General features: G+C 54.6%; 3 protein-coding genes and 1 non-coding gene across 4 annotated transcripts; 2 read left to right on the forward strand and 2 right to left on the reverse strand.

Moving 5' to 3' along the window:
* Positions 1-220: 220 nt before the first annotated feature.
* LRP88_04722 lies at positions 221-336 on the reverse strand. The gene has a single exon (XR_014475175.1). It is a non-coding gene; the product is annotated as a 5S ribosomal RNA (ribosomal RNA).
* Positions 337-1,062: 726 nt separating this feature from the next.
* LRP88_04723 (uncharacterized protein) lies at positions 1,063-4,635 on the forward strand (the record flags this gene model as incomplete). Its single annotated transcript, XM_083241291.1, has 4 exons — positions 1,063-1,115; positions 1,468-1,541; positions 1,605-1,800; positions 2,817-4,635. The coding sequence occupies 4 exons, from the start codon at positions 1,063-1,065 to the stop codon at positions 4,633-4,635; spliced, it is 2,142 nt and encodes a 713-aa protein (XP_083102439.1).
* A 3,543-nt stretch (positions 4,636-8,178) lies between these two features.
* On the forward strand, positions 8,179-9,467 carry LRP88_04724 (uncharacterized protein; the record flags this gene model as incomplete). The annotated part of the gene is made up of 4 exons (XM_083241292.1): positions 8,179-8,337; positions 8,407-8,469; positions 8,522-9,250; positions 9,315-9,467. 4 exons carry the CDS (start codon positions 8,179-8,181, stop codon positions 9,465-9,467), a joined length of 1,104 nt encoding a protein of 367 aa, XP_083102440.1.
* Positions 9,468-11,965: 2,498 nt separating this feature from the next.
* Positions 11,966-12,628, reverse strand: LRP88_04725 (uncharacterized protein; the record flags this gene model as incomplete). The annotated part of the gene is made up of 1 exon (XM_083241293.1): positions 11,966-12,628. The coding sequence occupies one exon, from the start codon at positions 12,626-12,628 to the stop codon at positions 11,966-11,968; it is 663 nt and encodes a 220-aa protein (XP_083102441.1).
* Positions 12,629-13,553: the final 925 nt, after the last annotated feature.

Consider the following 13,553-nt stretch of genomic DNA (forward strand, 5'->3'; position numbering starts at 1 on the left):
ATTCCTTGAACGTTACTTTGGGTTCATCTTGCAATACCGTGCCCTGGGGAGAGGAGTTGGATGAAAAGATAAGGAGCCATGGCTGCCCTTGAGTTTGAGGTCACAAGACATGAGGCGACCTCTCGTCTGGCCTCCGCTGAGAGGCCAACATCAAGGAAGTCTCACTGCACACGATCGCTTCACCCAGCGACAAAAAGAAATCAGGGTCAACACCAAAAAACATACAACAGCGGGGATTCGCTGGTCGTCACCGACCCAACTACTAATCCGCCCCTCACCGGCTTATCTATGGGAGAGCGGACGGGATCCCGAGTTCTCCGGTGGGTATGGTCGTATGTGCTGGCTTTGGTGATGAGAGGCGTTATGTGTAGGCGGTGAGTGAAGAGTTTCGGTGGAATAAGGCCCAGCCACAACAAGACTAGAAATGAGAAATTTCAAGTATTCTGAAGATCCGAATTTCCCAATAGCACATCAGGAGATGGCGAACCAAGAAATACTGTAGAAATATGCAAATTGGAGGGCAGGCTGGTTGTGCTGTAGGGTAAGTCTAGTGGCTGGGAAGTGCCGGAGACATCGATGAGGAGCTCAGCAAATAATGTCAATACACGGGTATTTTCAGCTCTCTGGGGGAAAGGGGAAGATTGGCGCGGTCGATACGGATTCCAAGTCAGACTTATGCTCCCTGATATTCGATTGTGTTGGCCAGTGACTCCTCATTCATTAAGTCTACGGATCTCGAGCGACAGCCCTGGCGCCACCACCACTATCAGAGCTGGAAGCAAGTGAAACGCCCAATTGAAATAAGCTGTTACTGGCAGTGTGAATGGATTGAATCACGGGTCGAATTCGAATCGTGTTCACGTGATAGACTATCTACATGGAAAGCAAAGCCGAATGGGACGGTGAAAGTGCGGTAATGGGTGTTGGTGTAAGTGGAGGGGGAAGGGGGAAAGGGCACTGTCAAAGGAGATGAGGAAGGATCACTCAGGCAAAGCAGAGACTTCCTGGGAAAGAGCATTCTGCTGCTCAGAGCGCGCTGACTAAGGCCATGCCAGACCAACCATGGACACTCGAATTTTGTTTCTTCGGCCGAAGGCCTTCAGAAACCTTGTCAAGTCACGTTTCCAAATAGACCCATTTATATTCAGAGGCCATTTTCTCTTTTCAAACCGGTGTCAAGCAGACATCTCGTCGGTGGAGCCTTGATCTGCACGGGTGGATCATCCCCACCTTAGCATCAGCCAGTCACATCCCGCGCCACCATACAACATCAAACCCGCAACCATCTTCAACTCGATACCCTCGACAACATTCATTGATACGCCAATCATCGAACGCAGACTGACACAGGAGCTGACGAGGGAATTTCCTGCTCGGATGATCTGAGTGAGACTTTTGTTTCGTGGCGTTGCGTGCGTGATCACGGCAGAGTCCTCCCTTCCTTCCCGCGGGAACGTCGCAAAAAAGGGAGGCGCGAGAGTCCCGGGCCAAGGCACAAACCGCATGCTTTGCTGATCCATCCATCACTTGTCATCACACTCGCCTTCTCGTTCGCACGGCATTGTTCACCGCCAGAGAAAGCATGCCCGCTTCCCCGCTCCCAGGGGCCTCGTCGCCGCTGAACGAGGCCGGATGGCGCCGCTCGCAGTTCACGTACCGCCAGCTCTCGCAGCTCGCATCATCCAACACGTCGTCTCCGCTGCGTGTCGTCGCCCACATCGACCTCGATGCTTTCTATGCCCAGTGTGAGATGGTCCGGCTCGGTACACCCGAGGACAAGCCGCTTGCGGTGCAGCAATGGTGAGTTACCTCCGCGCGGCCCATCCATCCCTTCCGAGTCACTTCCCCGCTGTTTGTTGCACTTTGGCCTGCCGCTATCAGAAATGGTGGCTTGATGTTGTCTTTTCCCCCAAGTTCTGGACTCTACGTTGGCTGTCCGTCTGCTTGCCGCTGGATACCTGGAGGTTTCATTCTGGTTTGCTTCATCACAGACAAGTGTTGCCCTTCTGCTCGACCTGAACGAGAAGTTTAATTTGGATGGCTCCTTGAACCCGTTGCAAAAACCATTTCCACCATCCTACCACTTGATACGGGTATCTTGCAAGTCTCTTCACAACCATTGGCCTATGTTCCCTCCTCTAGACCTCCGCCTTGCAATATTCCCTTGGCTGCCTCCCCTGTATCTCTTGAGTTACATTTCCCCTCTGGTGGCTGTTTTACCGTCCCCCTCGATGGAAATTATCCTGGTTGATTGGCTGGTAGAGTTGTCCAGGACCCATCAATGTTGTTGCTGCTCCTCGCCGGTGTCGTTTATATGTCGAGTTTCGAGCTCCTCATGCTGCTACACGGCCTTGATTGGTCGGTAAAGCTGCCAAAGGACCCATCGATCTTTTCTTTCTCTCTCGCCGGTCATCTTGTTATGCGCTCCATTCCAATGGCGCCCTTCTTCACTGTTGATTGGATGCCACAATTTCCAAAGGACCCATCAACCTGTTCCTCTCTCCTCACCGGTGTTTATATGTCGAGTTTCGACGATATTTCTGCTGGTTGGGACTCAGGGAGTGATTGGCTGGCAGTTATCAGAGGACCCATCTCTGGTTCCTTTCACCCATCTCAACCTCAACCGCAAAGCTCTCAGGACGCCTGCCCTCAGTTCGACGGTCTTGGTTGGGCGGAATTGCGTTCCGTTGGCGTTTGAGTTCCCGTGTTTGCCCGCCTTCTCTGCCACACTCGTTCTGACTTGTTCATTATCCCTCATGTTCATGTTTTACTGGCATAATGATAATCTGGCGAGCACGATAATAACGATTTTACAGGCAGGGACTTATCGCTGTCAACTATCCAGCCCGCGAATCAGGTATTGGACGCCACTGTAATCTCGACGAGGCAAAGAAACTATGTCCCGACCTCATTGCTCAGCACGTGGCTACGTGGAGAGAGGGCGACGACAAATGGGCGTACCGGGACGATGCCGCTGCCAACATAGCAACCGACAAGGTCTCGCTTGACCCCTATCGACTCCAGTCGAGAAAGATCTTGGCAACGATCAAGGACGCACTGCCTCCTGACCTGCAGAAGGTGGAGAAGGCAAGCATCGACGAAGTCTTCCTGGACCTCTCCAGCCAAGTCCATTCAATCCTCCTAGAGCGGTTCCCCGAGTTGAAGAATCCACCACCATACGATGACCCCACCGAAAGGCTCCCGCTTCCATCTATTGTTGCTCTCGACTGGCAAACCGATGCCTTGGTTGACCTGGACGAGGAACAAGAAACGATCGATCCTGACTGGGACGATGTCGCGATGTTGATTGGATCAGAGATTGTTCGCAAAGTGAGGGCGAAGGTACGACAAGACTTGGGGTACACATGCTCGGCAGGAGTAGCCAGCAACAAGCTTCTCAGCAAGCTAGGATCCGGTTACAAGAAACCCAACAAGCAGACCGTTGTACGCAACCGAGCCGTGTCGTCCTTCTTGTCTGGGTTCAAAATCACCAAGCTACGGAATCTGGGTGGTAAGCTGGGCGAACAGATTGTTTCTACGTTCAACACGGAGAGTGTCACCGACTTGTTGGAGGTACCGTCGGCAAGTATGAAGTCAAAGCTTGGACATGATACTGGGTTATGGATCTACAACACTATCCGGGGCATCGACACCAGCGAGGTCAACTCACGTACTCAGATCAAGTCGATGTTATCAGCCAAGTCATTCCGCCCTACCATCAGCTCTCAGGAACAAGCTGTACGTTGGTTGAGAATCTTCGTCGCCGACATCTTTGCTCGCCTTGTTGAGGAAGGGGTACTAGAGAACAAACGACGACCTCGGACTATCAACCTGCATCATCGTCACGAAGGACAGGTAAAGTCACGACAAAGTCCCATCCCTCAGGGCAAAGCGTTGAATGAGGAGAGTCTGCTTGACTTGGCCAAGGATCTCCTGGGACAGATCATTGCTGAAGGTAGGGTCTGGCCTTGCGCGAACCTTAGTCTCAGTGTTGGTGGATTTGAAGATGGTGTCAAGGGCAACATGGGAATTGACGCATTCCTGGTCAAAGGGGAGGAGGCCGAAGCCCTTCGGTCGTCGACCCCCGAGAGCCGCCCGGCATCTACGGGATCCGAACACGCTGTGAAGAAGCGCCGGGTTGAGGATAACGGTATCCAGAGGTTCTTTGTAAAGAAACCATCCGGCAACCAAAGTCCCTTCTACGCGCCTGCCATTACTCAACATCAGTCCAAGACCAATTCGCCTCCCTCCAGCATTGACGCCTTCGGTTCGAAGCATGAATATAATACCGGCGGTGAAACCGACATCTCCATGCGCCAAAACGACGCATCAGATGCAGCCATTCCGGATGCGAGCTACTTTGCAGATATGCAAGAAGATTGCAACCAACCGACTCTCGCTGATTTGCTTGTATGCTCTCGCTGTAAGACCAGCTTCGGAGACCCAGACGCGCTGCAGAGCCATGAGGATTGGCACATGGCCAAGGACCTCCAGGAGGAGGAACGTGTCAAGCCTACATTCGCCCAACGGCAAGCCGCTCCACGTAACTCGTCACAAAAGACGCAGGGAACCTCGTCAAGACGCGGCCGAGGAGGGAAGCTGGAGCAAGGACAGAGTCGGCTCAAGTTTGGCTGACAGCTTTGAGCATCATCGCAGCGTCTGCTCAAACACGGCGTCAACTGAAATGGATGCGTCTCGAACCACGGAAGCGAAATTGTTCGATTTTAACACTCTGGGATCCTTGGCTCACGTCGACTTGCCGTCACAGCATGATCATGGGTGCAGTGACTGGGGATATGCGTGGACTGGGCTGAATTGAGCATTGACGGAGGCGTCAAGGGTTGAGGTGAATGAGCTTATGACGGGTGTTGTGAAGCTATTCTCGAGCGTGCATTCAGTACGTTGCACAAGCCTCTTCCTACGGACCGGGGCTGTGGGATGGTTACACAAACAGCCCTTCACTAATTACTCCAGCATTAGCTGTGCGACGACAGGTCCAGAACGGGCGTTCTGAAACTGTGGGATGGAGGAGAATGGATGCCACAGGCCGGGGGAATTGCGGCTGCATGGGAACACAGTTCATGTCAAAACGGCCGAGGCGGCATGACAGGCGATGAGGCATGCGGGCAGCCGAGACGTACCAGGGAGGAAACGTTTCAAGGCAGCTCGACTGGCTGTGGCATACCTGATGCTTGGTGGTTGAAGACGACGGACGAACCGGAAGCGATGTCAATCTACGACATGACGATACAGGCATCGGGGCTGTCATTTGCGACCAGACGGCACCCGTCGATTGCGTGGGATGCCAAGGTATCTTGTTCCGTTTCGTTAAGGTTTTCCTGACATGGAAGAGCGATATGATTGGACAGGGGGGCTTGGGCAGCGAACAACATGGTTCCAGAAGGCGGGCAGCGCAGGGTTGGGCCTCAATTAGTGCGAGGCATTGATACCCAACCCAACCTCCCGTCAAGCGCAGGCGACCACGCAAAGGCAGTTGACAACCACTCAAGACGGCTGCTCTGCCTCAGTTGCAGCTGAGGTAATATTGACAATGGCAACACCTGACAAGCATGGCGCTGTGGAAACACGTTGCCTGTCATGTGTGGGCGTCAAAGATTGGGCTAACGCCTGGCGAACAGCGACTGGGACATGGCGAGGAGAAATAAGGAGCCAGAGGAGCAGAGATGCCCAACTCGCTCCGAGACGGTTGGGCAAGGAACGATACATACGATGCAACCAGAAGGGAACACGGCTTCTTTTTGAGACAGGGCGACGGACGTTGCATGGGTTGGACTATCTGGGAAGGACAGAGAGGCAGCTCCATCAACATACGTGTCGCTTGGAGATGGGATTCGGCGTGGAATCAGCATAGGAAGCGAGTCTCTGATACTTCGGAGGGGATATAAAGCTGCGTCATGAGGTGGGCGTCGGGAGATGACGATGGTTCCTGGATGGTTTACGCTCCAGCCTACCGTTATCCCTCTTGCTTCCGCGCGCCGCCTCACGCCAGTCACGTAGACAGATTTCGTGCTTTCAGAGACCAGACCAGACCAGACCGCGCACATCTTCCTGACAAGGACAATCTCCCCGTGTCTCGTTACGGGGGAACCCTTGGTTTGAGTTGAGGAGGACGTCATCGTCACCCTCATCACCGCCGTCGCGCCGCTGCAGCCGGCATCACGACCACAGCGCGCGCGCAGCAGCTCCATCACGGCCGCTGATCACTGGGTAAGAGGAGAGAGTTTCATGTCGCGTATCCAAGCTTCGTGCAAGAAGAGGTCTCCGTTGCGCCCACCCACGGGCGATCGTAACTTGGGAAGAGAAGGGCGTATCGCCATAATCATCCAACAGGAACGGGGAGACTGGGCGTTGGGCATCGTCAAAACAAGGGATAGCCTTGTTCACGACGAGACAACGGCGACATCCAGAGGGGCATCTGCCGCGCCAGCCAGGCACATCTACGACTTCTCTGGGTCGAGGTGCCAGCACAGACAAGGCCGTGATCCGTTTCGATCGTCAGTTCGGACGTGTCGGGTTCGATCTCTAATAAACGGCGGATTGAACCGTTTTCCCCATGTGCCAGACCTCATTTAACGAAGAAACCTTGGTATGACACTTCTTGGTGTAGTATCATTATCAGTACCCCGTACTATTTTGACGCCGACTCTCTCGCCACGTTGCAACCTGGACGACCACGACAACGCGGATTTCCCCAATGAGACCTGACAGAAGAAGGCTTGCAGTTGCATCTGTCACACCACACGGCACATCATCACGGCGCAAGGGACGAGAGGACGGCATAGAAGCAGAGTCCTAGCTCGGCAAGCAAGCAAAGCCACAAACAACGGTCTCGCCAGCCAGCCACCTCACCTAGCAAGGCGGCCACAGTGGCCGTAAGCCGTCATCATCATCACTCAACCTCAATCAGGACACGGCGGCGGGGTATGTAGTGGCTCGCCGCCGGTTGCAGAGTCACGTCGACGTGAACAACTGGACAAAGACTCGACAGGAGGAAGAAGAGGAGAAGGGTTTTGGACCAACCAGAACGACAGGCCGGCTTCGTCGTCCTCTGGTGCCCAAGCGACCGTCACCGCCAGAGCGCGTGCCCAACCCCCAGCCCGACAAGGCAGAGGCAGCGGCAGCGACAGCCCAGGCCACCACGCGCACAAGTCTCCGGGAGACCCAGAGGTGCCAACCGCATCCGGCGTCGGTGGGCCAGGATCTGCTGAGGCCGTCGTCTCGGTCCAACGGTCCACCAAAATAGGTCGCCACTGGACGGGGACGGAACAGGGTTATTGGCAGCAGCAGGGCTCAGGCCAGGGCCAGGGCTGGGGCCAGGATCTGGACGAGAGCCAGAATCAGAATCAGGGCACCCACGCGCGAGGCCAGCAACTCCAGGTGCAGATCCCGCAGCTTGACGTTGGGCTCGGTCAGGGAGAAGGACAAGCCTACTACGCCACACCAACCATCTCAGCCCAGCCATCGTCAGAGGAGATATCATACTCTTCTCTCTTTCACCATCAGCAACCAGCTGACGCAAGCAACCTGTACTATCTCGCCCTGCTGCAGAACCAGAACCAGCTTCACCAGGAGCAGAATTATCAACTTGACAACCTCGGATACCAGAGCCTCGACTATCACGCCTCCTGCTGGTCGCCACCACCTCTTCCTCCAGCATCAGCACCTCCTCCGGCATCTCCACCGAGGCCACCACCCAGACGGCGCTTCCAGCCAACTGCGTCTCGCCGTCAGCAGAGCCTGTCCCACTGCCGGTCCAGCTCAAGTTCTGGTAGGCGTCTGCTGGCCTCTCGGTCTCCTGCAAGTCAGTCTGTGTCTACCACTGGGAAGACCCCTCGCCAGCGGCTAGACCCACTACCACCACAGAACCAGAGCCAGCAGCAGGCGTCCACGTCCACTCCTACGCCCACCGCCCACCACCGCCATTCGCCTTTTCTTCCCCCTCCTCCACCTCAACCTCTTCCTTCTGCTCCCTCTTCTCTTTCTGCCTGTTCTGCCTCCCAGCAACAACCCGCCTCATCCCCCGTCTCTTCTCCCGTCCCCGTTCCGGCCTTTTCTTCCTCCTCTTCTCCCTCGTCCACGTCCATCTCCGTCCCCTCATCGTCGTCTCGTCGTCAAACCCCTCACTCGGTCGACTCATCCATATCCCCTCAGATCACAATGTCGAGAGCATCCCGGAACCAACACGCCCCCACCGGTGCTGGTGGACGACAGAACGAATACTTTGTCCCTCGCGATGGCATCGATCGTGAGGTCATCTCGGCCGACATCTGCCGCTACCTTGGTAACGACGCCCTCGTGCGTCCTGGCCACTACGAGGTACGCCAACACCATGGCTCACGCTAAAACCCACGCCCGATTGAACAAATGGCTCACTGCCCACAACAGAACCCCCAGACCGGCCAAGTAGTCCAGGGCTACTACATCACCGCCTACAGGAACTTGACAACAGTATGTTGCGTCCTCGCCCATATCCACGTCACAATACTTATAACCCCTCCAGGCCATGATTGAAGATCTCAAGGCAGACTCGGCTCGTTGGGATAGTGAAAGGCGGGCGCAGACCTCGCGCAACACCTCCGGAGGTATCCATGCCTCGAGAAATGCCGCTGGCGTTCCGCCGAGACACTCATCTAACTCACCTCTAGTGCAATACCGCCATTCCGAGACGCATCAGTCGCGTCAGCACCACGGCCCGACCGAGGGTCCTTACCAGACCGACCCCTACGCCCGTGACTCAGGCTTTGACAACCCCAGGTACCCAGGAACGGGCGCTCCCGGCTATACTGGCGCCGCCGGCTCCTACACGCAGGCCTATGGCTCCACAAGTAGTGGTGCGTATGCCGGCTATCCTGCGACCCAGCAGTCTCCCCCTCCGGCGGACACGCGATACGGCTCTACTCCTGCGAGCGGCTCCGTCTTGAATCAGGCCTACCAGGCGGCCCAGGATAGCTACATGACCATGGGCGCAAACCGCAACCAGAGGGGATACGCCGGTGACCCGTATGCTAACCAGATGGCCACCTCAGCCGCCGCTGCCCAGCAGGCTGTCTATGCCACTGCGGCACCCACGCAAGCGGGCTATCCCGCCTCTGCTGCTCCTTACCCATATTCAGGTCAGGTTCCTCCTGCGGGTGCGTCGTCGTACGCGACGATGCAGCCCCAGGATCCCTTCTACGGTCGTGGTGCGTATCAGAGGCATACCCATCCGCCCACTCGCCTTGAGAGCACAGTAACTGATACTCGAGCATCTTCCAGCAGGCCAATCGACCCAACAAGCATACGCAGCAGCCCAGGCACCACAGTATGATGAAACCCCCCGTGCTCGCGCTTCCGCGACCCCAACAAATACTCAAACAAATCCCAGTGGTTCCTCCAGCACCCGACGTAGTGAACGGGAAAGCGACAGGCACGCTTCCGACCGACACCACCGCTCCAGCCGCCGGTAAAAGGCGCCCTCCCCTTTCTCCCCCCCTGGATGACCGAGGCCGGAACCTCCCCCTCCCCCTCCCCTTCATCCCCTTACCTGAGCTTGCCGAGGCGCTCCGACGTCCTCGCGAGTGTGATGATTTCTGCATAATGACCGGGTCAAATTGGAGTTCGGCTTTTCCACTTGGATCGACACTTTCGTCCCTCTCTTTTCTGTTTCTCCCGGATGTGATGCCAACCTCAGAGGTTCCAGATTTTCTTTCTCTGGCTGGCTGCCACGGTTGAGCTTGCAAGCTGCATCTCATCTCGGCACTGGAGTTCTCCCACCGGAAAGGTTTTACATCGTCCGTTTTTGGAGACTTGCTTGTCGTCCATAAACCCCCCTGGACACCTGACCTGCCTACCTGGACTCGATATACCCTCTTCCTCCCCCCTTTCCTGGATATACCAACTGCTATTTGCTACCGATGATTCCCTGGAACATTCAACTGGACCTGACCAGACCGGACCTGACCAGACCTTGGAGACGCATACCTTTGGATCTTTTTTTGACCTCTTTTTTGATTACGACCTTTGCATTATGGATGGGCCTGCCCTGGATGACGACCTCATCGACTTACGCACCGTTATTTACCTTACCTTGCCACACGGATGAGACATGCTGCATACGTTTTACACTGGGATACGGCGCTGGGTGGGAAAAAACGGAAGGGGGTCCATCCCTCGACCTGGTGGAACTTGTGGGTGGTGTTACACTGTCATGATGCATGCACGACGAAGCATGTCATATGTGACTTGGCCTTGCTGTCCGGATCCGCCTCGAGTGGGAGTATTTTGTGTTTTCGTTGCTTCCTGGATCTGGCTGGTTCTTGCTCCTTTCCTCCCTCCAATGTCTTTGGCTCCCCGGATTCTTCGATGTGACCCATCGTCGAGACGCGGTGTTTTTTGAACAAAAAGAATAATAGATTGGCAGAGGCCGGAACCCGGACAGCAAGGTGAGTTCGAACAAGAGCTTGTATATATTAGCCAACCCTCTCTCAAAGGATCTCTTTTGCTCCCTCCCTCTCCTCCTGCTCCCTCCTTTTCTATTTTCCATTGATGGAACTCTCACCATGGACTCAATGAACTCTTTCTTGACATCTCAGCTTGAACCACAGAGACACTGACTCGACAGACTTTACTCTCCAGCTAGGCGTTACTTGTACTTCCTGGACATGGACTCGGGATCTCTCTGGATCAAGTCAATCTTGACAACCACCCGCTCTCCAGCTTCCAATGGACATGGACCGTCTTCAGGAGCACATCCCTCTTCACACTGTCACCTTTTCTGGGCATCACTTCGATTTGCTATTGGCCGCTTGTTCCCTTTGGATAACCATGACCTCACCCGAGGCTGGTTCTCGTTCGTCTTCGACGATACTCGCTCTCAATCGCAACCGCGTTGAGTAGCATGGGATACCAAACACAAAAAAGAATGATGACCAGCAAGCCATTGCAAAGGAGTCAAGGTAACATGCAAGCAAACACATGGTGTGACCTTCAACTTGGACTCTTTTCCCGTCTGAATAATCACCGGACTGCATATTGCTTCTGTCTGCGGCATTTGTCGCCATCGTTGCTATCTGCATCCTGCGGAATTCAGCCCGGTCTTGCACCATTGGCTCAACCTTTCGGGACTTTGCTTGAGACGCGTCAACTTGCTTGCTATATCGTTTGGTCTATGGCAACTGTGATACTTCGACAATGTTCCAATTCGGTCTTTTACCTACTGGTGCTTCGACATTATCAACACTTGTGTGGATTAATCTTGAGGACGACAACCTGGTTCAACAATCGAGCTTGTACACCAACCATACTGGAAATTTTTAATCTGGCTTTGAGGAACACCTGGTCTTGACGATGTGGATGCTTGGGTCCTTTTTTTTCTTTTCACTTCTGGGATGATGATGAATGTTTATGTGGATAGCTCAGGGAAGGGTATGGGCATGATGATGGTCTCTGGTGGTTGGCTTCTATGTGGTCTTGTTCCATTATCTGGTATTCTCTGACCTTGGATCCGTGGATATTTCCTGTTTGGACCTTTTTATTGTTTCTTTTCTTTTCTTCTGTTGTCATCTTTTAATCGCGGTTCTTGTCTATTTGACCATGGCCCGGACTGGACGAATGGAGTTTATGGTTGGGAATGAATCTTTCTTGTCTGGATGGAGTGGAGTGGTTTGTGTGTGTTTATGTCTTCACGTGTCTTGAGATTGCGTCTTGACTTGGATCGAGTACTTATCACTGTGCATTGCAAAAGTCTGTCTGTCATTGGAATACAAAGCGTTGGCAACATGGTCAATTGACTAAACAAACACTGAGCCCCTGCCATCGTCCTGTCATCCCATCCAAATCACATCAAGATCCATCTCTATCAAGTCACCCAGTCCATCACAGCTGCGGCCTACTATCCATCACTTGCCTCGACCAGCCTTGCTATTCCCCTCCATCCCATCATGTCCGCTCTTGTCGACATCCGTCCTCAGCGGTCGCGGGATTCGCGCGAAGGGTTCGCCCCAGGGTTCATGAGGGGATTGTTGTGCACGAACGGGCGACGACCACGACGTCGGTACGGATGGTGAGAGTGAAGGCGCTGGTGAATGCAATGCGCGGTATGATGATGCCGCGGAAGTTGATGAGCAGGTCGGGGAGGGGGTGGTGGCTGGAGGACGCCATCCTCGAGGAGCATGTCGATGACATCCCGGACCCAACGCTCCGCGCGGCGAAGGGCCTCATTCGGAGGGTCAGACTCCAAGGGGCAATAGGGGACACCGAAGCCACGAATCAGCATGCGAAGCCGGTTCAAGTCGTGGGCGGCAATCGACCCGACAAGCCTGCTGTCAAAGACCATGGCCAGCTGTTGGATTGAGGTGACAGTGTCGGCCATCGCGATCATCATCGGCTGGGCGAGACCGATAAGATGGAGAACGTAGAAGAAGAACCCAATAGATGGCTGAGGACCGGTCGAGATGAAAAGCTTGTGATGGCTGCGGGGGGCCTCGACTTGAAAGACCTGGAAGAGAGCGGGCTCAGGTTCAGGCAGCGAAATGGCAGTGGATGGGGTAGACAAGGGAGACGCCGAGGAGAGAGTTGGCGAGGGGGAAGGGGAGTCATCATCAGAAGAGGAATCGGCAGAGAACATCATGGTGTTTGTAGTTGACATGTGAGTAGAGTTGTGCTTCTGTCTTGTCGTTGGGTGTTGGTTGTTGGTAGAGAAAGAGTAGCCATGAGAGAAGAGGGGACAAGCCCTAGATATAGCCATTGGAGAAGCAACCCTGGGATATCCAGGTGGTACCGACAAGAACACGACAACTCCAAAGATAGCTAGTCAATTCCGTGACGAGCTCGCCCGGACGGCCTGCACGACTCGGTTGATATCACAACAACCGTGGTCGTGGCGATGGCCGGCCTCGGCTCGCAAGCCTGGTGCCATACGGGGCTAGGTTTCGGAGGCTGTAGGCTCCCGTGAGCTAGATGTGTGCATCCGCTGTTGTCTGGGGTGCCTCCTTGTTTTGGCCCCGACCTCTGATGGTGATGATGAGTACATTGTTGAAACTGGACCTGGTCTTGAGGGAACAAACGGAACGGTGTGTACGGTGCTCGTCGGAATGTCCGCGGGGAGCCGGAGTTTGTGGCAGAAGGAGATGAGACAACAAACGGAGACGAGCTTGATGAGTATCGGCCATGTTTGACGTTTGAACCTCTTGAACTTGGGTGCTAAGACGACTGTCTGTCTCTTTCCATCGTTCTAGATAGTCCCTATGACATCAGTGAGGTGTTGAAAGACATGATCTCTCACACTGGGCGGGATTTTCCCCCTCATGGCCTCGTCACACGAGGCTGCATGAATTAGGGCGTGACCTCAGTCAGGGACGTACGTGACTATGCAGGTGCTCGAATAGATTACCAGCATGAGCCCTATCCCGGACTTGGAGAGATTCTGCACGTATAAGGGCGCATATTGGCGTTTTGGGAGTACAAGTGGAACAGAGTCGAAGCGCAGAGCCTGTGGGCAGCCTAGCAGCCTTGCAGGGGAGGTTGGGATGGATGCCCCTTCTGTTGGAGTTCGA

This window comes from Fusarium phalaenopsidis (genome assembly GCF_050370095.1).
Source record: "Fusarium phalaenopsidis strain FUZ10S chromosome Unknown contig_32292, whole genome shotgun sequence".
In the NCBI taxonomy this organism is placed as follows: domain Eukaryota; kingdom Fungi; phylum Ascomycota; class Sordariomycetes; order Hypocreales; family Nectriaceae; genus Fusarium; species Fusarium phalaenopsidis.